A 23114-nucleotide genomic window follows, 5' to 3' on the forward strand; every position below is an offset into this window, starting at 1 on the left:
GAATCACACATTAAGGTCATGAGAATTAAGGAAATTACCACCATCTAAAGAAGCTCTTGATTGTTAATCAAATTCTCCTCATCAGTACCTCAGGAAATGTATAGAGAACATTACAGAGAATATGCACACTGATGTTAGTGTGAAAAGGGTTAAAGGCCCGTGCTTTTATCCTGGTTTATTGTCAGGCCACTCACTAGCTATTAGGGAGTAGAGGGCGAGTGGTGCAACCAATCAGAATTCAGTATTTGTGATGAAACGCTTGGAGATAATATACCGATTCCTCAGCACTAACCTGACAGTGTGCAGTTTCAAAACATTAGCCTCTCGCTTTAAGACTGGTAGATTCAAACTGAAACGTTCAAATATTTATTCCTCTCTAAATTTGGAAGACACAAGCTATTGCTGTTTAGTAGGAGTTGTGTGACAAAACTTCAACGTTTATTTGGCTCTTTAGAGTCCGGTTCCGTATCAGGTAGTTCCGTACAACAAAGTGTTTAGTTTCACTTCCACACACATTTTTTTTTTTTCAAAATGGTAGGACGGTAGAGCCTCGACTTTTTTTTTTCTTTATTTGGTGGTGGGGATAATGTCTTCCTTTTAGAGGTTCTGTCCAGTGGAAGCTTTTAAAGCCATGCCTTGGCACGAGATGTTAAGTGTAAGAATGGTCACCCTTACAGCTGTTGTTTTTATATTGTTTACGTCACGCAACGCTTGTTTCGGATCCACTTAAATAGTCATTACATTTTGTTTACTCGTGATTCGCCGGTAAACATCATTGGTTCAACACAAGTGCTTAAAGGGTTTCCTTATTTATCTTTCACTTTTGAGCGATTGAGGAGAATATTTAAAAGTTAATCTGCGGAAGAAGGCTCAGAGAATCAAAATGGATCTGTGGGATGAATCGACGAATGTACTGATCAATTCCTCACGGATCGATCTTCGACATGACTCGATAGATTCAGTGAATCGACAGAACTTTAAAGTGTACAAGAAGAGATGGTATATACTTTTCTTGTTTTTTCTGTGTTCTGCGCTGAATGGTGCAAAATGGAACACGTGGAGCCCAATTCAAGGTACCTCGCAAGTTGTCTTCGGCTGGAGCAGTACGACCATCACTTTACTAGTTGCATGGGGTCCGATCGTCTTCATCGTTATGTTTTTACCATTGTCGTGGCTCATGGATGTGAAAGGTAGAAAAAAATTTGTGTTTTATTATGCTCTACGCTTCAATTTATAATCAATACTCTCTTAACCGACACCCCAATAAGACTGCCATCTCTTTGACTACGCGTGATTATTACCTAATTACTGTCAGCTGTTAACCAGCCATTGCGCTCTTAACTTATAGTCTTTAGATGAGAATCTTTTCGGGCGGACTACAATGACACTTACGAATCACGAACCACCATTTGTGAAGTCCTCTTCTTATATATCAGAAACCTCTCAAAATGAAACTGACAACGCTGAAAGTAGCAAAAAAAAAAACCTATTTCGTCGGGAGGCAAATTTCAATTACATAATATAATAAGTAACGCAACTCTGTCTTCAAAATTAGATGTTGGTAGCTCGTAACGCATGAAGAAGTTCATAAACATAATTCTGCTCTTCTAAATTAATGTTGTATTTTGTTCAGGTTTGTTGTTATCCTTTGGCAAAAGACTTCAGCAGTCTTAAATCTGATATTTTGGCACCTTGGAGGCCCAGGTTTAGCTTTATCAGATAACTACTGGGTCCAATTCTATAAAGGGCCTAGTGTCATGTTGACTCGACTACCCACAAGGCGGACATCTTTTCTTAGAAAACATATGGGTTTGGTATTGGGGTGTTCGTGCTAGAGAGAGTTGACTGTTTACATTATTTGAGGATGCTATTTGGCATAATTTATAGTCAGTTGCTTTAATAATAAAAGAAGCTAAATCAGATGGCAAGACAAGTCACATGGGCTTCACATGACCAGTCACAAACATGTAACATATCTGTAATTAGAATAAGAAGCAGGTTACGAAACATTTCCCATCTTTGTTCGTCTATTCACACATGCCATGTGCATGTCATGTGCATATCAGATGAATGTCACTTATGACCCAGCTCTGAAGTCTCTGTGGCTCAATGACAGAGTGTCAGTGGATAGGATCCAAAGTCAGAGGTTGGATACCTCTTTCAAAATTTTTTTCCTTTGTTCTACATTCATCAAAGACAATAAAGACATCTTTGTTTATGTATCATACCTGTTCAAACTTTTTTTCCTCACTTGTGCATTTGATTTTGAGTATAAAATTATTTTTGTCTTGTTTATTCCCAAGCCTAGAACATTTCATTCTCAGCTTGAATGCGGGGCTGTTTACAAGGAATCTTCAATTGTCATTCTCTAAGCTTTTCAGGACCCTTTTTGCACCCTATCTCACATTCTTGATGATACTTGGCCCTTATCCTGATTAATGGTATTGTGATCAAGGGCAAGTTTTGCTAAAATCTTTATGTTGAAAAAATACACTAAAATACTCGTTATTGCCCCTGACCTTCAGGTCTGAGAGCATCAACCCTCCTCTTGGCACTTGTTAACGTCACAGGAGCAGCATGTCAAGCTATTCCACTGGATAATCTGGAAATTCAGACATGGTTAACCCACACTGGGGTTGTCTTAAACAGCATTGGAGGACCAATTGCTATGGCATCAGGTCCCATCATATCTGCTGCCTGGTTTCCTCCGTACCAGCGCATAACGTCAACTGCATTAGCATCCCTAGCTCCCTATATTGGCTCTGGGCTTTCTTTTATCATTGGGCCCCTGTTAGTTCCAGACATAGGGAATCAAAGCAGCAAAATTGGTAAAAGCATTGACTATATCAAACTTCGAAACAACATGACTCATGAACAGATCATGTATCTCAAGGGGAAAATCATGCAACTGATGTATATTGAATTGGTGGCAGCAGCATTGACTTTGCTTCTAATTGTGGTGTATTTTCCAAGCAAACCAAAACTGCCCCCCAGCTTCACAGCAGCAGTCAATCGTCTGGATTTTAAAGATGGTTTCAGACAACTAATGCAAAATAAACAGTTTTGGCTTTTGCTGTTTGTAAATGGGGCAACTATTGGTGTTTATGTTGGCTGGGTGTCTATATTAGACTTGAATCTATCACAGTTTGGTATTGGAGAAAAATCTGCTGGCTGGCTAGGATTTGGTGCTTCAATGGCTGGAATAGCTTCAGGAATTTCTTTGTCCATGTGAGTGAGTATGTTATTATAACAATAACATTCTCTGTACCAATAATAACAATAATAACAATTATAATAAGAGTAATTTTAAGAGTAATGAAAATAATGCTGTTCACATTGTAAAATAGAGATTTGCTTTTCTCTAGCTCTGACTCAATTAATGTAATATATCCATTTGACAGTGAAACCATGTCTCAAATAACCTTCTTAGTAAGTCTTATTATACAGCTAAACAGGTCTTAAAATTATGTAGAAACATCAAAAACTTTCAAAACCTCTGTAAATAAGTTCAAGTGACCAAAGTTATGTTTTATAGAAGGATATGAAATGACATAATTAATGAGCAATTTTAGAATGAGCCAAAACTTACACTGAGCCTAAAGACTTCCAATTGACAAGGCAGTCATGTGGAGATAGCTGGTTAAAAACTAAAATAATATCCTTTTTTTCCCACAGCCTTGCAGACCATGTATCCAGGCACATGAAAGTGATACAGTTTGTCCTCTTGTTTGGTTGTGCAGTATCATTTGCAATATTTACATTAATATGTGCAAGAATCATCCCTTACAACAAGATTTTACTTTATGCAACCTTTATTATTGGTGGATTCTTTGCAAATGGCACTGTGCCCTTGTTTTTTGAGATGGCAGTGGAGACTGCATACCCTGTTGCTGAAGGAATCACATCTGGCTTCTTAACAGTGTCTTGCAATCTTCTCCAGTTAATATTTTACATATTTCCCTTGCTGTCCAATTTTGGATTAAGGTGGATTAATTGGTGCACATTTGTGACTTATAGTGTTTGTATTCCATTGCTTGCTCTGTGGAGAGAGAGATACTATCGATCTGATGTAGATGATCAAGGGAAAAAAGAGGAAAATGATTCTCACTAAAACTAGATCAAGAGTAGTTCCTCCTTTTTGGTACAAATAAAAAAAAATAAGTTAAAAAAATATGATCATGTTAAAAGGCAGCTTGGAGCTCTGGGAGTAAGGCAATGTATGTTATTATCATTTTTTGTTTTGTTCACTGATTTTTTTGAGTAGCGCAATGGACCTCACCAAAAAGGAGGGACTGCTCATAGTTTAAACAAAGACAGTATATTGCAATTAGCTAGTGTCATCAAACAGAAAGGTGGTGGCTGGTCACTTCTGATTCTAGCTTTTATTTTAATTGTAGAGGCAAGGGTGTTTTTTATAGATAACTTATTGTTCGAAAACTATCTATTTCTTGATTAGCTCATGGGCAAAAAGGACAAAGTAGGAAAATGGCACAAAATGCTTACATAATACAAACATAAAAGGTTAAATAATAATATATTTTCAATGGCAAAGGTTACACTGATCCTGCATTTCAGAGCTACTAACAATTTTCTTGATAGGGCTGGTTAAGGTTGGTAAACCACTGCAAAAAAGTTAAGCTGGAATAGGTACAGACAGGAAATTCATAAAAATTTACAATCATTTTTAAATGTCTTTGTATAGAAGATTGTACTTAGGAACATTTTGGGGATCTATGGGGCTGTTCACAATCAGTTTTCCTCTTAAAGCTCCTCTCAAGATCACCTCTACCAGGTCTATAAAATCCTGCTTGGTTTTGAAGCTGCCAATAAACTTGGTGTGGTCTGGAGTTCTAGAGAAATATAAAATAACAGGGTGACTAATCTTTTGTCTTGTGTGTTGTTGGAAAAAAAATTAAAAAAAACAAAGAATTGTGAGAACAATGTCCCAGGGGACCTATATTGTCCAGACAATACAGCCCTTTGAAGCTGAAGCCCTCAGTAGGTCTAAGGGCACACCTTATGTTCCAAAAAATCTTTTTGAAATAGAGGCTTCTTTTTTCTCATTTCCTGCATTTTAAGATCAGGGTATGTGCAATAAATGGATGTAAACCTTGCACAAATTCAAGGCAACAAGTGCATTACCACACCCAAAAAACCATGGCCTCGCATTAAAATGCCCTAAAGTAACAAAAGGCAAGAGATGCCAAATAGAAATTAGAATGGATTCCACTGAAAAAACTAATGAAGCTGAGAAGATCTTATCTTTAGAAGGAAGCTTGTAATACCTAACAATCACATTATTACCAGTATTCAAACACTGGCATTTTCTGTCACAACAATGCAAGCCATTGGTAACGTGAAAAGACTTGAATGAAATGAGGTGCTTCTTGAGAGAAACAAGACCTGTTTCAAGAGAATTTGGTTTTATCAACTAAGTTGAAATTGTAAATTGGCCACCATAAAGAATTAAAAAGCTGACATTTCAAGCATTAGCCCTTCGTCAGAGCGAATGACGAAGGGCTAATCTCGTTACCCCCACTCACGCAGCACCACAGTTGCTTTAGAAACTTACCCCCTGTTTCAAGGGAAACGAGATGCCTTTCAAGAGAAACAAGATGTGTCTCTCCAGACAGTTGTAACTTACTTTTGAACAGTGCTGTATTGAGGGAACACAGATGGCTAGAAATGACCGCCTAAAATGGAAGGTTTCCTTCTAAAATATGTGGAATGGACTCTAAGTCTATGAATAACTGAGCCTTCAAAGCTCCCAGTTTTAAACTTGTTTATATCAGATTTACAGTCCACTGTAAGTGACATTTGAGTAACAAAAGATCGTTTTACAGAAATACACTCTTATTTAATCACTTGTCCCAGTACATCAAATCATGTCCTATCATCATGTTACCACCTTCTTCTTTCCTGTTTAAAATTAAGAATAATAAGTCTCTTGAATTGGATATCATTCTCGAGCCTCCAACTTACCCATAATCAACTTTCATATGTTGGCCATTGAAGAAAAACACAGTTGCTGGAATCAGAGAGATGTCAAAGTATCTTGTGTAGACTGGCACTGTATCTACATCCACAATGTATATGTCAGCCATACGAGACAAATCATGAGAGGTCTTGGCCAGCTATTGTGTCAAGGTACAATGATTTGTCATTTTAATTATTCATAATTTTAAGTTAACATACACAAGATCTCATTCAATCAACTGTTTTGATCACCTACAACTCCCTCAAGTTTAAGCCATTGAAATCACCCAACAGAATACTTAACCAACTCTTTCAGAATGAAACATGGTATTCCTGGAAATACTCAGAATACACAGCATCCACATGTTGAGGGAAGACAACATGGCAGCCTTTTTCTTATTATCTCTGGCTGTCAAATGAACTGTCACAGCCACAACTCTGCCAAATTTACCCTTATGAATTCTTCTACTTATTTACATCTAGCAGATCAAACAAGTATTTATGATATCTCACCCCTTTGTTCAGTTGCCTTAAGAAAAACATTTATCTTAAAAGATAGCAACAACCATACGTACACTGTGACAGCATCCACTCTCAGAACCGTAATAGCGGTTTAGAACTGGCCGATCACAACTGGCCAGCACTACTTCAGATTTACAACCAACAAAATTATTGCTACACTGGCCATTAATTCTAGTATTACTAATGACCTCCTCGGCTGACAATTAGAATGACTTCAACCCTAGGATTGAAATATCAGTCACTGTTACTGAAAGGAGTCCTTTGAGGACTCTACCATAACAGTCTATGGTTCTTTGTTGTAGTTGTTACCCTTTTGTCAATCATTTGATATATTTCCATACATTGTATTTTTTTTACCACAGAATACGAAATGTAAAGATGGAGGTCAATGAAAAATTCAAGGATACTCAGATAGGCTCATTACGTCCTTACGATATCATCCAGTTGTTGACAAACTCCATCAGTCTCTCTTCCAAACCTCATCACCAGGACTTTGTCTTCGCATGTCTTGATTGCATTGTCGACGTCCTTCTTTTTATTCAAACTTTTGAGGACATAACTCATGGTGGAAGGAGAGGAAACGATGAGTTATGTTGTGTAAGCGAAAATGTACTGTCCTCACGGTCGAACAATTAGGACTGGATCAAGACAACATAGAACGCCTGTTGATAATGAACTTATGTATGCTCAGTGCGTCGCTGAAATTGTAATAATATTAAGAAAATTTTGTGTCCTCTTGCTGTTACTCTCCAAACGAATGTTGCAGTAATGATCGTAACCATTCAGGCGGCTTTCTGTGTTGTTAAAGAATTGCTTCAGTCGCTGCTTTCTTATTGCCACGAAAGTTATCATTCAGAAGATACCTGCAAAAGTAATGTTGATGCAATCGAAATTCCTAAAGAGAATTGTAAGTTAAATCTTGTAATCTATTCAATTAATTGAAACGAACATGGTTTTACGATTTTTGAAATATAAATAGGTATGAACTTCGAATTCGTTTTCTCCTCACGAGGGTACACGACACTGAATCTAATCATAAACTTAACTGATCTGCTGCACACGTGACTAGCAGATCAGAGTGAGACTCCTCCGGCGTGTTCATGTCCTCGTTCCTTATAAATTCAAATCAAATGACAATTCATTTGGAGTGCAACTAATTTGCTGTTCTTACATACCCCATGCACAATTGAACAAATTTGTCTATTTTGGACACTTGCAATATATAAATTATATATATATATAATATATATATATATATATATTATATATTTAACAATTATTCCACGAGCGCGCGTTGGATATGAGATGATAGATAGCCAACGAGGCGCGTAGTGCCAAGTTGGCTATAATCATCTCATATCCAACAAGCGCGAGTGGAATAATTGTTTTATTAAAAATGTTAAATTAAATTAAATTTTATTCAATTTTTAGCTCCCTTTTAATTTTAATCTGACACATTCGCTTGCCATATTTGTACATTATGGTATATTGGCTGATATACCATAATGGCTAAGCCAATAAAAAGTCTTGAATTGCATTATCCAATGATCTAGTTTTTAATAAATATATATATATATATATGTCTTTATTGTTGCACAGTATGCGTTACTTTGTAACTCTTTCTCACCTATAGCTCTGCACCTTTCATTTTTCATCTCACAGGGGAGCCTACAAGAAGAAGAGAACTTCAAACTAATAGTCATGTACAACTTTCCTCACAGAGTTCAAACGTAATGTCTGAAAATGCAGATAGTTTGAGAAAAGGTTTCAACCAATCAAATAACCAAGAGAATCTTGCACCACATTCTAACTATACTTTTTTGGAAGAAGATTGGGATAATGATATTGTAAGTAATGCACATCTTAGCAGAACTGAACCCGATCCTGAACCTTCAAACAATGAAACATTTATGATGGAGCATAACTCTTACCTTGCTGTTAATGGAAATAAAGATTTGCACTGGGATGAAACATCTTCAACACATTCCTCTGATTCAGAAGCTTGTTCAGCATCTGCCCAGCATTTTGAGACAGATTTAGCTACAAAATCACTTCACCTTGTTTCAGAAAGAGACTTACTGGATGAACTTGAGTCACTATATTTCTCAGATATGTTAACAGAACTGAAGTCACTTCTTCCAAGGGCTTTTGAAGCCAGCAGAAATTGCTTTGATTTTGTTTTGTATGTTATCAAATTTGCTGACTTTGATATTCAAGCTGGCAAAAAGTCACTGGCTTATATAACTCTTGTTGAGTTGGAGGCCTGGCTGAAGTTAAAGACTGAAGGAAAAGGTGTGCAAGAAGTCCAAAAGTTGGGTTATTGGCCGACTGACAATCAGAAAGACTTAGCTTTAGAAGTTGTGGCATCATCCACATTTCTGCTCTTTGAGCCAGTTAAAAGGACATTTCAACTTGATTCAGGAGACAACAGTTTCTTAACTAAGCATGTGAGGTTTTTAATGCACTCCAGGAAAAAGTACAAAGAGGTAAAGACAATATAAGTGACAATTATGTATTTTAGGAAATTTAGAATTCAGATCAGTACGAGGTGGAAGGTTGGGGTTTGAGTTTTTCCTCAGTGAACAATTTTTTTCTCTTACTTACAACTGAAGTACGTTCATGTAAAAGCCAAATCTAAATGATGTGTGTAAATTTTGGGCCTTTGAAACTCTCTGTCAAACATTAGTTGGATTTTGATGTCCAGTCTCTGAAATCTCTTTATTTAACAAGCTTGAAATAAGGGTTATTAAGGAATTTTTAAATCAATGTTGTTTTTTCATTCTTGCAACAGGCTGCTACCATTGCATACAAGTTAAAACTTCAGAGACATTTTGAAGTAACTGAGGTATGAACTGTACTTAGTACTTACATGTATTTATTATTAAAGCATATAACTAAACATTAACTGAATTTACTGTTCTCAATTTATCAATCCAACTGGAGGGTTAAAAGGCAATTTCTTCCACCACATAGTTGCTTGTTACTCGATAGGTCTGATATTTTGTTCCCAGTTGTTAAAACCACTTTTTGAGAAATTAGAGCACAAAACAAACTGCAGTGTATTTTGAGTATTTTTTTTGTTACTTCTTGTACAAATTATACCTAGCTAGTATATTTCTTGAGGTACCTTTAATGGAAAACCAAGTATTCTTGGAAATGTTTACAAGTCAAATACTCAGTGAACATTATCAGCCAAACATTTTGTTAAGAAGTTGTGTGCTTGATAAGCATAAAAAACTGCCAAGCAGATTTAAAAAAGCCTACATGTTTAAATTTCCAGGTGTTGTTCTCCCTAAAGCTTGTTGATTAGCAAGTTTTCAAGTTGAAGTGCATCTAACAGTATTTACTGTATGCAGCCACACCTACATGTTTTGACAAACAGCACAGTTTATTTACATTTTGTAGATTTTGTTACCTTTGATCATTGTGGACAAGTTGCAATTAGCAGAGAGGTATGTTTGTGAAATAATGATGACCCTTGTCCCTTCCACTCCCCCAGAAGTGATTTTAATTCTTGTTACATTTTTTTAATACATGTTCAAACAAACAAAAGTGAAACATAGCAAGTCTGCTAAAAAGATTCATTAATTGATACTTATTGTTGTGCAAACTTTGTCAATTGAGCAAAAAAAATTTTGAGTTACTTATCTGACACAATAATCTTTTGATTTATGGAATCGATACTATATGTTGCTTCTTGACCTGGACAAATTACTGCTAAGTTGGTATGAATTAATATAATGCTCAAAATTCACTGTAAATTTCAGTTCGTTTTACTTTATAAATTTAATAACACTATTACTTCTAACTGCATTTAGCTATGTGGCAGGCTGTCCCACATCATTACAACTTTTTATGAAGATGATTGATGAGTTGTGTGTAATGACAGATGATGAGTTGGAGCTGGTTGTTGAGTAAGTGAAAATGGTTGTCAAATATATGCCAAACTGATTTAATTTTATTCTTCCCATGCAGTTTACTGATTGCAGTTGGTTACAGAAACAACAGCCATCTTTAGAGCTCATTTTATAGTTACTGGCACATAATACCAAGTTAATCTCAAAGGGAATGTTTACTTAAACTGTTGCATTGATCAAAGTTGGGGAAAAGGGAAGGCCTTTTTATTGAGTTTATTGATGATGAGAAATTTATAAAAACAAATCCACTGATCAAGTTAGCCCTGGCAAACCAGTTTTTCTTAACATCTCATTGGCTTTTGTAACTGCAGAAAAAGAGGACAAAACTAAATGCAGATGTGGTTACTGCAAATCTGAAAAAAAAAACTAGTTTTGGCTAGAGTCGTTTATTTGTCAAGTTGCTCTAACTTCAGGATGACAGCTCTGGGGAGGAGATAAGATGTGGAAAAACCCTTTGTCACTATCTGCTAACACCAATTATAATTACAAATTGAGATAAACCTCTTAAATTTGTTTTTCATCAGGAAGACTGTTTCTCCAAAGCCAAAAGAGCACAGACTCAAGAACAAGATTCTTGTTAAGTTAGGAGAGAGGCTTGTGAAAATGTTTCATTTAAAAGCAGGTATAGAAATTATTTTAATATACCATCGTGCATATCTACTAATTTGTTAAAAGATTCTAATCGAGGTCGTAGCTGAGATTTTTCAAAGAGAGGGTCATAGTTATAAATTTCTGCGCATCATGTATGATGTGATGTATGTACACCATTGCTCTAACTTGTGTATCAGCGGGCTGTTAATTCCATGCTGCAGAAAAAAAATGTGAGTATAGTGGACTGGAAAAGATTTATTGTAAGTATGCAGATTCTTAAGATTTGGGTCTTTTTCCCACCCCATGTATTAAGTTTAGAGTGTTGTTGACCTTTTTAAATAATTATACCTTGAGGGGTTGTCTGCTGATATTGGTGTGTATAAAGGTAATGTTACAGTATGTGAGCTGCTTTCTGTTCTTCCAGAGAACTACCCTAACATATACAAAGAAAAGAACTTAAATGGATTGAAATATCTATTGTCAAAGAAATATTCAGAGGTAATAATCTTTTGTGAACTACAGAGGCTGTATTTGATTTTTTTTACCTGAACTGATGTTTTAGATTGTATGCAATGCATCATTGTCTCACAGAACTTGAATTGATTGCTAAGCATTTTTATCTTTGTTTTGTTTTTTTTTGGTTTTGTTTTTTTTTTTTTTGGTTTTGCTTTTTTTTCAGAAACAACCAGTAAGTCACAAGTGGGATGATCTCATTGAGGTACACTGCATTACAAATTAAGTTACTGGATCATCCAAACATTAGAAATTCTTGCAATCTTATTCCATCAAATATTTTTGGTTGTACATGATTGGATTTATCTCATCAAAAGGCTTAATATGCCTGAGCTAAAACTGGGGAATATCTGGTGATGTTCCTCAAGAGGCATTCCCATAATCTGATCAGGTGAAAGTCTTCCTTTAAAGTTTTCTCAAGGATGGAAAGTGTTTTGCTGCTGTAATGGTGGATCTAGGGAAGGGACCTGGAGGGCCCACCCAGCCTCACACCTTATTTTGGGTAAAAAATAAATGCAGATAGGTGTAAAAATGCACAAACCCCTCCCCCCCCCTCCTAGCTTAAATTCTGGATCTGCCACTGCACTTTTGCATATATATTAAAAGACAAATGGAATAACGAAAACGGAAAATTTCGAGCTCGTTTATGGAATAAAAAGGAAGGAGTGTTTTTGTCGTGTCATAGTGAGCACACTCCAGAAATCTCTGAATACCCTGAAGCTCAGTAGAGCAGAGTGTGGAGAGCAAAATCGAAAACTTTATGTTCGATTTCTCATAAGGAAGTTTTTTTATTTGTCGCGCGCTTGCAGGAAGATGATCAAGAGACAAGATTATTTGTTCACAAAGTCACTTACGGTTTGAAGACAATTTTTTGTTTAGTTATTTTGTGTTTGCCTTGCAGAGTGCCCTGGGGGATAATAAATGGCTGCAACACAAACTAATAGAAAGTTTGGTTGAGTTTGATGATATTGCAGAGGCTGCCAGATGGACCATGTATTATTGCCTACCTCTGGAGTCCGTTCATCCCTTGATTAAAGATCTTGTGGAATCCTGGTAGGTTTCTGAACCGGCCTTGAAGGTCAAGCAAGTCTTACTAATATTCGGGTAAAAAGTCATTTCGAAACTGAATGAACTGTTTTTTTGCCGAGACCAGCCCTATTTAATTCCTTAGCATTATTCCCTGATCGAAATGTTTGCACGTTTACGCAAACGGCCATTAAAGCCTATCAGCTGCTTGTACAGTACTATTAATTGTTAGGAGAGATACTTTTGTCTCATCCGGAGTATCTCAATTCCACTCAGGATTAAAGTGATTGTCAGTTAACTCATGCAAATCTAGAGAAGTGCTCAGTGGGGCTAGATTAATCTGCAAGGGAGTAGCATTCCATCATGGAAGATACTGCTTTCTGAATATAAAGGGACATGATCCACGTTCATTTCGTTGATAACGGGCTTGGATGCCAAAATTACCCTCAGAACACTAACAACAGTTAGGTTCCGCAAAGGTAGAAATATTTTTATTTGGGGTCTGTAAAGGCCCGGCCAGACGCACGCAACGTTTCAACGCAACAACTTGCAACATTGTTAAATCGTGTCGTGAGATGTTGTGTGGGAACTGGCCAAACACATCCTCCAACATCCAAAAATGTTGCAACAAAAATTTGATCATCTTCAAACTTAATCCAACACCATCACACATCTTGCAACATGATGTAACATATTGCTACAGGGCGGCCATACGTGTTGCGCGCGGCAGTGTTGCAAAATGTAGCCTTGAAATCATGCGTGCGTTTGAACGAGCCTTAATAGCAAGTTTCTTCATCAGCGAGGTGTAAGGAAAAGGAACCAATCTCTTGGTTTTTGACGCTGCCCAATGAATTATAGATCTTTTGGTGATTTAAAAGATTGTTGGTCTCTCTCTTCAAAGTACTTCGCTGAAAACAGCAGAAATGATAATCTCATTAAGCCCACGAGGTTTCCGTTATAGATGTTACCATTATAGTTCATTAGCTGGACCATTAGCTTAATAAGAGTTTGTCAATTTGTAGAGTTAATTTTATTATTCTGTACTGTAGCTATGGTAGCATGTAGTTTTTACTTTTGCATTTTGTAAGTGGTTGGTGTATTACAGAACCTGCCTTTACCGACCTAATTGAGATGATGATGATGATGATGATGATGATGATGATGATGATGATGATGATGATGTTGTCCAGAAGCTATTGTCCATATATCCTTTGAATTTTCAGCCTGAGCTCTAACTCCTTTTGTTAACGAACTAACCGTAACGAACGAACTAACTTAAAAGGAGTTAGTTCTTAAGGTTTGACTTGACTTCTCAGCCTCTAATCAGTTCATTTTCCACTTAAGAAATTATCAGTGCCAGGCAATGAGACATTTAACGAATCATGTGAGCCTTTTTTAAGATCTTATTTGATAGTACCACCTCCCGGTTAGCTCAATGGATAGAGCGCTGGACTGTTGAGCGGGAGGTCGAGGGTTCGAGCCCCGGCCGGACCAACACTCAAGGTCTTAGAATTACTGAGGAGAATGTGCTACCTGTCTATAATATCAGGAAATGGATAGACATTCTAGTCCTCTCGGATAAGGACGAATAAACCGTAGGTCCCGTCTCTTGCAGGGAGACGTTAATTTCCCACGCACGAGATCACTGTGTGATGGATGTCCTCCCCTGGGGTGGGATGGGCGAGTTGCAGTCCGTATTGCTCTGTCGAGAGTGAGGACTTAAACTGGTAAATAAATAAATAAATAAATAAATAAACAAATAAAATAAAATACCAATCAGAATATCAGCTTGGTTTTTTTCCAATTTTTACTTTTGTAAGGCAAGCCGCGAGTGAAGATTCTGAGGACTGGGAAGCTGAAATAGAAGGAAAGGCTGAACGTAGAGTGTACAACGATACATCCTCAACGTTTAAGTCCACATCTACAAATTGCTATAGGCTTCCATTATCTGCTGATAGGATATTCGTAGTTGATAACTCTCAGTCTTTAAGGGAATGTACGCAAGTCCTCTGTAAGGTACGTTACAGTTTTGTATATCGGAAACAAGTGTCTGTTGTTATCTTTTGGTGTAAAAATTCGCGTGGCCTCTTCTGTGAAAAAGATGCCAAGCTGATAATTGTTGACATATTTCTCAATCAATCAATTGTTTTCGTAATGAAATAATCTTGTCGACAAATTTATGTGTTTGAATCAAGTGGAAAGTTTGAAGTTAAATTTGACTTATAAAATTATATATTGCGTCTGAATTTGCCCTCACATGATGCTCGTTTTCAAAATTCAACAAGGGACGAAGAAAAAAATTGTTCAGACTGCCCGTGCGTCCGGAAGGCGAAGATTCAGTTTTTCGTTTTTATTGGGCGTGCTTCTTTGTACAGCTGTTGTCAAATATATATAGATATAGATATATATATATACATACATACATGCATGCATGCATGCATGCACACATACATGCATGCATGCACATATATATATATATATACTGCAGACAGAGTGCACACTGTTTCGACCTATGTGGTCTCGTCAGTGCAGTGCATATATATATATATATATAATCATGAATACTGAGCGTCGTTTTTTCTTGCTCAGCCCGGTAATGTAGTAGGATTTGACACTGAGTGGAGACCGACGATGTGTCGCGCGGGGACTGATGACAGGTTAGTGGAAATCGTCTGAGGACTTTTCTTTTTTCTGCTTGCGTCTTCATTAAACTAATCGAAAAAATTGGGGGAGCATAAAACATGATCAAAAAACTGCTTGAAGACTGAATTTGAAATGAGTTTCGAAAGGAATCCAGGATTGCACTGCTTTTACTCTGGTTCGCTTTGTGATAAGTCAACCAGTCTGATGTAAAGCTAAAACCCTGGTCGAGTGTGTGTGTGGGGGGGGGGGGGGGGCACTGGGCCTATGGGATCTGTAAGAAACCGTGAAACCGTAGAAAAAATCATCAAAAACCACAAAACTGCCTAAAAATTCGATCGAAAACCGCATGTAAAATCGATGTGGTACGGTGGTGGCAAGCTGAGTATACAGAGGTTTCGCGGCTATTCGAGATCAATGGAGACGCATAATTGCTGCTCAGATCGAATGCTCAGATCGAAGGGAAATCGGAACTCAAATAGGAAAAACTGAAATCCCCATCGGATACCAAATCCGAAAACCCGTTAGTTTTTTTGACGAAAACCGAAAACCAAAATATTAATGCAAAAACACGGAAAAACCGCAAACTGCAATGAACACCAAAAAACGAAAATCCGAAGTTTTCTGGCACAAAAACCAAAAAACTGATCTAAAAAATAGCCAAAACCGCCAAACTGAAAATCCCGATGCTCCCTCCTGGTAGCGACCGGGTCACCTGAGATTTTAACGCGGTTTATGCAGTTTCCTAGTTTTTCTTTAAATTCTTATTGACTCGTTCGTACCTTTTCCCTGGCTCTTGATTGGCCGTCGCGATGACTTTGGATTTGGAACGTAGCAAAAACGCGCAAGCAGTGCTGAGGACGGCAAGTTTTAACAGCTGAATGTGATTGATTCTCTACGCAGTTCATTGCGCCGATTGGTCGATCTGTCCTCAGGTTTAGTAGTAGACCTGAATCCGATTTATTTTCGTGATGTGTTGAAATCTTCTTTATTCTCATATCATTTGATGATTTTTTTGTACGCAGGCTTTCGATCATTCAACTTTCTACTTGGACTGAAGTGTTTATCTTGGACGTGATAGCAATGACCGACAACGTCAGAGACTCCGAGATTCAACAGTTTGCTGAAAGTTTCTTCGCTAATCCTCAAGTTCTTAAGCTTGGTAAAGAGTTAAGCTTAGTCAGCATTGCGGTAGAAAGCAAACAGAAGCTCCCATAGAATAAGTGTCCAATTTTTTTTTTAACAAGCAATAACCTCAATAACCTGAAACTAGCGTTATTTTGAAAGAAGTAGATTGATAAATGAAAAGCTCATCTCCAAGAGGCGTAGATTGGTGTAGATGGAGGTGCTATTAAAAAACTGCTTAAGTCAATTTACTCCAAAATGATCCTTTTATCTCTGCTCGCTTGTTCCTTTTATAGAATATTTAATAGTTGGTCGTTCTTCCGCTGGCTTACAAATGGCTGAAGAAAACTTATCGGTTGCTTGTTGGTAACGTTTCTGAAGGTTGTCTCATACAGAAGCATACACTTCTGTCAAATAACATGCAGTACAGCGAGAAAGATTACAATGTTATTAGTGTACTGTTATTTGCTTTTTTTGTTGTTTGACAGGTTATGGAGTTGACTCTGATTTTCGAAACTTGGTATCTTCATGTCCCTTGTACGAACATGCATTGAAACGTCTAGCTCGGTTTGTTGACCTATGTCCATTAAGTAAAGAGGTAAGAAAGTTTTAGTACTCCCTTAGAGAAACAATCTCTCCGAATGGTGAGCTCAGGGAATACTTGGCCCGTGTACGCAATTCGGGCTTTTGTCGGTTCCTGCGGTCTGAAAAGAGGTTACCTTGATAAACGGTTTAAAACCCAGTGAGATCCTTGATCACTGCTTTAGTTTGTTTGTAACACAGAGCTCCCCGTTCCCAACCTGTGCTACAGGTCGAGTGATCCAGACAAAACCACCTACTTTCGTATAAATGAATAAAGGCTGATAGTTTCGAAAGAAACTGTTTGGGGCTTCGTCGGTGAGAGTAACGAAATAACTTGGATATATCAACAAAGTCGAAGTGGAAAATTGGCCACCGTAACGATTACAAAAGCTGACGTTTCGAGCGTTAGCCCCTCGTCGGAGCGAATGGGAATTCGGAGTCGAATTCGCTCCGACGAAGGGCTAACGCTCGAAACGTCAGCTTTTGTAATCGTTACGGTGGCCAATTTACCACTTCAACTTTGCTACTTTCGTATAGTTTAGTTTTGTCAACTAACCACAGACGGTAATTAAGGCTTTTTTATTATTATTTGGTTGAGCGTGGCAAACGGAAGGAGTCAGTACGCTAATAAACACTTAAATACATTGCTGTGGTAATGACTTGAAACCTGCTCTACAAACAGGCTAAAGTCCTATATTGGTTTGCTTAGATACTCCGTATACCAAGTGTCCAACGAAAGGTCAACTCCCGCATGCACAGTGTATCTGTAAGAGAACGTGCTTGTATTGAAGAAGAGCGAGGCTTGAGTGAGTTGGTGTTCCTGTGCCTTGGCCAACCTTTGGATAAAACCTATCAGATCTCTGACTGGGAACGGCGTCCGTTAAGCGAGGATCAGCTGACTTATGCAGGTAACTCCCACTTTTGAAGGACCAGGAATGAGATATGGACGAGACTGGGAATTAATTTGAATTGTGATGGATGTTGAATTAAGTTCTTATAGTTTCGAGCGGGTTTATTATGGATTTTATCGTAAGCTTGAACTCAATAGTAAGGTGAAGTCGTAATTACAAACGTTCAACTCTTCTTTCCTTATTGAGAAAATTACTTCGTCAAGGGCGATCGTAGATAACTCCTACGGTACTTCCACTATGTTTACTGGATCTGAGCTGATAACTAAATCTGGTTGGATCCAATGAGCCGCTACCGATGAAATGTCTCTTCCAAGGCAAACCACGCGAAGCACAACTTTGTAGCCTTTATAACAGCCAGTTTTGCGGGCGATCAATAAAATAAACCACCAACCACGCATGTCAGGGGAAACCTGACCAAAAACTACATCGTAAAATTGAGATGGACAATCTGAGTTTCACGAATTTGTTTTTAATTGATGGAATTTTGTTTTTAGTTGTTGCCATCTTTTTTGTTACATGTGTTTATGTCATGTATGAATACTTTCATATCACAATAAATACATGAACACCATGCATTGTCCATATGTAATCGATTTTCGCCTCATAACCTTGTCCAGTACGATAATTTGTCCTCTTTAAGAAAGATGCCTAGTCACACGTATCATTTAAACCTGAGGTAGGTTGGCAAAGTCCATCCTAGACTCATCCTCTTTCCTCTTTAGATAGAATGGAAATAAACAACTATGTGGAAATAAACAAGACAACTCCGTTTGTCATAAGTAGCTTGTGTTTTTCTCTGTTTAGCATTAGATGCTTTCTGTTTGTTGGAGATATACGAGGTCCTTAAACGATGGGTCGTGGAGTCGAGGTTACGAGTCGACATGGAGCCTAGTCTTGTGCTTACATGGTTACAACCAAACAAGGAAAAACAGCGGTATGTTGGTGATGAAGCTGTTCTACTTTATATCACAAGAGTAACACGTATAGTTAGTCTACATGTCTAATAACAAGAGGCCCGTATGCACTTTGAGGTTAGATTATGAGCAGTCTCTCCTTCTCGGAAAAGTCCGTCGCACGAGTCAAAAAAATTCAGCGAAAAAGTTGTTGGTAGCTAGCTCACCGCGCGGAACTCTGGGAGTGAGTCGCAGTTACATTCTTTAATATATAGATTTAGCCAAGCCTAAAAGTAGAGCTCGCATTTTTTTTCCCGCACGTCTCAAGGGCACAACGCCTCGCCCCAGCCAGGAATTGAACCCGGGTCGACCGACTCGGAGCTCAGTGCACTGACCACCGGACTACTGGACAAACGCCGTGGCGTTGGCGTGCCCGCGGTTCAGCTGACCGCGTATGCTTAAAGTAGCACCTTGTACGGACGCCCGTACGGTCATAAGTCCAAATTTTTTCGGCTTGATGGGTTACTACTACCGTTTTGTATAATTATGGGGCTACGCTATGCGCGCTGCGAGCTCCGCTTATATCTAACTGGTACGCGAGCTCTGAAGACCAACCGCAGAGAACGAGCAATATGTTGTACTCAACTTGTCTTGCAAAAACTATTTGTTTGTTGAGTAAAAAAGAACATAGATCTGGTTAACACGTAAACGTAGTGTTTTCGAAACTTGTTACAATGACATTTGATGCATGGTACGCAATTTTTTCATCGTCAGCAACTCCTTTTAACCAATATTGTTTCCAGAATTACTCAGCTTCAGTGTTGTGTGACGATCAATATGCCGGTTTTTTTTGTTTTTGTTTTTTGTTTTTTGTGTATTTCAGTCGGAGCAGACGGAAGCAACCAAAGCCAGGCACGCGCTCTAGTGTAAGTACCTAGGATCTTACTTCACGTGGACAGGTTTTCCCATGAAAACCGGCAATTGTGCTTTGAAACGATGTCAACACATTTCCAAGAACATGAATTTTTTCCTCTTCAATCTGCAGTTGGTTTTTGTTTGTATGTGTGTTGTGTTTGGTTACGTGGTTGTTTCTGAAGCTTTTCCTTTCGTATGCGTTTGCAGTAAAGAAATGTTCCTGTTTCTAAAGAACATTTCTGAGAAGTTATTCTGAGTGTGATCGAAGGCACATCAAGAGAGTTTTGCGATGATTTCAAGACTTTTCGCGGCGTCTACGAAGCGCATCCAATGAATATATTGTTATGATTTAAAATTAGATAGCATATCAAATACGAGGGCTTTTGTGGTGAATGAAGGCGTTAGGCTTGGTCACATGACGTCCATTCTTTTTTCTTTAGGATCTGCTTCCTCCTGCGAAGAAAAGAGATCCCATTCCTCCTCAGTCACTGAGGGTCGTGGTTGATACAATGCTGCAGGGCCTGGGTCAACATTTGAGATGTTGCGGGATTGATGTGGTTATTCTGGATAACAAAGGCGACCACGAAAGAGTATTTGAGGTACAGCAGTATTCTAACGGTGGCCTGATGTTCGCTCCGAGCTTGACCCCCTTGGCGGGGCATTGTGTTGTGTTCTTGTTTGAATTACCGTCACCCTTCTCATTATATTGAACTCCATAAGTCAGTTCTACATAGAGCAGCGAAGGAATTTTGTCGTTTAAGATGAAGGAGTTTTAAGACAGTGTTTCCTTCCAATAAGCGAGAAGTGTTTCCTTGACTCATTAACGCGAGGGTTTAGCCGTCCGCATAAAAATACTTTTTTCCGTGACGAGAGTCGCAAAAGTGAAGAAAAATTGAAAGCGACAAGGAAAACGCGATGATCCTGTTGGTTAAGTTTTGAGGGCCTTCTTCATACTGTGGTGTTAGAGCTATCACATCAATGTAAGAAAATATGTCACCTTCTGTAACGTATATAACTCTTCTCCTTGAGGAGTTGTACCCATACTATGGAAGTCAGAGTGGACTTTAAAAATATAGATATTTTTGTTTCTTTTATCAGATTTCCCAAACCGAGAACAGAATCATTCTCACAACCGGTTTGCCATATGAACAGGTAAGATATATATAGGTTCTCAACATTTGCAAGCGCATTCTTTATTAACTAACATCACGGTTTAATGTTGGACGCTGTTGATCTCGAAAAAGAAAGATCATACACATAGATAACTCAGTGTGGGTAACTCATTCTCCCAAAGCATTTCGAGCAAAAACGCGACCCTCTCCTCCATTACGTGCCACCATGACTTGAACTAACGCTTCGTATGTTCGCATTAAGCTGGTTGCCGTCCAATATCTGATCTAGCCGTTAGAAGATTAAGAAGAATATTGCAATCGATTTATTGCGATCCAAAAAAAATCCAACACGAAGTGAAGGAAAAAGTGGAAACATATGACAGGAGTAAGGAGGGATGGGTAGGATTTTCAAAGAAGTGCACAGAGAAGAAACACTTAGATATGTGGGGGTGGGAAATAAGCAAATAATGGAAAGTAGTAAAAGTTTTTATGTAATTTTAGACACTCAATCATCCCATTTTGATAGAACTCTGATTCTATGTTTGTTTGTTTGTTTGTTTGTTTGTTTGATCATGCTTTGTGTCCAGTTGCGCACTCGGGTACCTGAAGGAATGTGCGTTTGTGTTCCAAGTGGAAAGATTCGACAACAAGTATCAACCCTGGTGAAATATTTTAACGTGCAAGTAAAGAAACAAGATATCTTTAGTCGCTGCCAGGTTCGTGTGTGGATTTGTCGTTACTACAAGCTTTTATTTAGAGGGTTTTCGTTTAGTTAAAATGAGGATAAATAAATGAAGGAAGTGCCAAACGAATTTGCGTTTCGGGTGCAACTCTTCTTCAAAGTGTCCAAGCCACGTTCGCTAGTCAGGAAACGTGTGAATTGTTTTGAAAATTTCTTTGGCGTGTAAAAGAACGACTTGGTCAGGTTCGTATCAGAAAGATTGGTAAATCTACTGATTTCATAGGTGATGAATGATCGAATTTTCAGCTTTCAAGCATCGAATTAAGCCAAATTCGTGTATTCAAACTTGTATCTTCAATTAATTTCTTGCAGGTCTGCAACGGGAACAATTTCGTACAACTTCATCAGGATGACATGCGATTGGTCATGGGTATCTTCCATGGTCGTTACAAAGCCCCATTGCCAGGCTTTGAGCCAAAAAACTGTCCAGTTAATCTGAAGGACTTGACTTTACCTGGCGGAGTGTCTCTGAAGCTTGGTACATTACCTGAAACTGTAGTGGACAGTGTTGATTTGTTCTTTTGCTGTTCTACTTGTGGTAAAGTTTTCTGGGAAGGAGGATATCACAAAAGAGTCAACGCACAATTTTCCTACGTTCTGGACAGTTCCCAGTAGCAAGACCCATCAAGGCTGTCCTCACCACGTGCAGTGCCTCCCAAGCTTGCCCAAAAACACATTTGACGTTACGTGAATTCATTCAGTTACTTTCAGTTGTCTAACAAGTGACTGATCTTCAACCTACTATCACGTAGTTGAAGAATTCCAAAAGTTGCTTCGTGGGTTATGAAGACACGGTGTAGACACCAAAACTTTGAAACTACGTTCCCGTTGATGAACTTAATAGTGAGATGCCTCAACTCTAAAAATGTCTCGCTGTTTGTGATGACAACACAACAAAATGAAAGAGGTGTACCAGATTTTTATTCAGTCTATTTTACGGTTGGAAGGTTCCCTTCCTAAGGGCTCCATCAGCCATAAAGCCAGTTGTAGTATCAAAAGAGATAGCCATCCCGAACAGAGGTGATCAGTTGTTAATAGGTGCTACAGTTACTATTCATCCTAACTAAACTAACCATTTTACAACGAATACCGGTATTGATCACGCTTTATCGTTTAACCTTTTCCTTTTTTTTTTATTTAGAGATTTACCGTAAGATAGGTGTAAAAACAATAGGACTCTAAGCCCCCTATTAGGTTTCTACATCCTAGAAACCCACCCATCCCACCCCAGGGGAGGACATCAACCACACAGTAATCTCGTGCGTGGGAAATTAACATCTCCTACCCCAACCCTGCAGGAGACGGGGCCTACGGTTTATTCGTCCTTATCCAAGAAGACTAGAATATCCATCCATTTCTTGATAGTATAGAAAGGTAGCAAATTCTCCTCAGTTATTTTAAGACCTTCAGTGACCAAAAATGAATTTTTCCTTACATTATCGATACATTTTTTAACGAAGGAAGGTGACAAGAAGAAAGAACAATATAACTTACATGATGTTACTTGATTTGGAACAAAATTAAAAAATCTGCGGGGGATTTCGCTTGATAAATAACACCTAATTCTCAGTACTAACATTTTACGTAATGCATTGTAGAGAATATGGAAAGTCATTGCCATTAAGATCGGAAATGGATAAAAAAACATA

At 38.1% G+C, this 23114-nt stretch overlaps 3 protein-coding genes across 4 annotated transcripts; 2 read left to right on the plus strand and 1 right to left on the minus strand.

Annotated features, from left to right (window-relative positions):
- The first annotated feature begins 578 nt into the window (after positions 1-578).
- LOC111328896 (solute carrier family 49 member 4 homolog) lies at positions 579-4881 on the plus strand. Its single transcript, XM_022933429.2, has 3 exons — positions 579-1190; positions 2526-3228; positions 3676-4881. Exons 1-3 carry the CDS (start codon positions 884-886, stop codon positions 4109-4111), a joined length of 1446 nt encoding a protein of 481 aa, XP_022789164.2. The 5' UTR covers positions 579-883; the 3' UTR covers positions 4112-4881.
- LOC111328897 (thioredoxin-like protein 4B) lies at positions 4518-7094 on the minus strand. Of its 2 annotated transcripts, none has more exons than XM_022933430.2 (3): positions 6931-7094; positions 5983-6134; positions 4518-4850 (listed from the first exon to the last, which is right to left on the minus strand). In XM_022933430.2, the coding sequence occupies exons 1-3, from the start codon at positions 7060-7062 to the stop codon at positions 4685-4687; spliced, it is 450 nt and encodes a 149-aa protein (XP_022789165.1). In that variant the 5' UTR covers positions 7063-7094; the 3' UTR covers positions 4518-4684. The 2 variants fall into 2 exon arrangements, with proteins under 2 accessions (XP_022789165.1, XP_088614483.1); XM_088758357.1 differs by having other exon boundaries at positions 4518-4877.
- Positions 7095-7160: 66 nt separating this feature from the next.
- On the plus strand, positions 7161-22315 carry LOC111328860 (exonuclease mut-7 homolog). The gene is made up of 20 exons (XM_022933395.2): positions 7161-7405; positions 8161-8984; positions 9290-9343; positions 9904-9950; positions 10317-10412; positions 10940-11037; positions 11431-11504; positions 11686-11724; positions 12421-12572; positions 14366-14561; positions 15135-15202; positions 16211-16347; positions 16799-16908; positions 17602-17800; positions 18608-18737; positions 19580-19622; positions 20052-20210; positions 20710-20763; positions 21311-21439; positions 21778-22315. The coding sequence occupies exons 1-20, from the start codon at positions 7267-7269 to the stop codon at positions 22078-22080; spliced, it is 3051 nt and encodes a 1016-aa protein (XP_022789130.2). The 5' UTR covers positions 7161-7266; the 3' UTR covers positions 22081-22315.
- The last annotated feature ends 799 nt before the right edge of the window (positions 22316-23114 follow it).

The sequence above is a fragment of the Stylophora pistillata genome, chromosome 4 (genome assembly GCF_964205215.1).
Source record: "Stylophora pistillata chromosome 4, jaStyPist1.2, whole genome shotgun sequence".
In the NCBI taxonomy this organism is placed as follows: Eukaryota; Metazoa; Cnidaria; class Anthozoa; order Scleractinia; family Pocilloporidae; genus Stylophora; species Stylophora pistillata.

Bases quoted from the DNA above. Each gene is read 5' to 3' on its own strand.
- LOC111328896 (XM_022933429.2), top strand. From the start codon at position 884: ATGGATCTGTGGGATGAATCGACGAATGTACTGATCAATTCCTCACGG. The intron at 1,191-2,525 runs GTAGAAAAAAAT...CCTGACCTTCAG, and splicing joins GTGGCTCATGGATGTGAAAG to GTCTGAGAGCATCAACCCTC. The intron at 3,229-3,675 runs GTGAGTGAGTAT...TTTTTCCCACAG, and splicing joins TCAGGAATTTCTTTGTCCAT to CCTTGCAGACCATGTATCCA.
- LOC111328897 (XM_088758357.1), bottom strand. From the start codon at position 7,062: ATGAGTTATGTCCTCAAAAGTTTGAATAAAAAGAAGGACGTCGACAAT. The intron at 6,135-6,930 runs GTAAGGACGTAA...TTGACACAATAG, and splicing joins GTCAACAACTGGATGATATC to CTGGCCAAGACCTCTCATGA. The intron at 4,878-5,982 runs GTAAGTTGGAGG...ACAAAAGATTAG, and splicing joins CATATGAAAGTTGATTATGG to TCACCCTGTTATTTTATATT.
- LOC111328860 (XM_022933395.2), top strand. From the start codon at position 7,267: ATGATCGTAACCATTCAGGCGGCTTTCTGTGTTGTTAAAGAATTGCTT. The intron at 16,348-16,798 runs GTAAAGAGTTAA...GTTGTTTGACAG, and splicing joins TCCTCAAGTTCTTAAGCTTG to GTTATGGAGTTGACTCTGAT. The intron at 19,623-20,051 runs GTAAGTACCTAG...TTTTTTCTTTAG, and splicing joins AGCCAGGCACGCGCTCTAGT to GATCTGCTTCCTCCTGCGAA.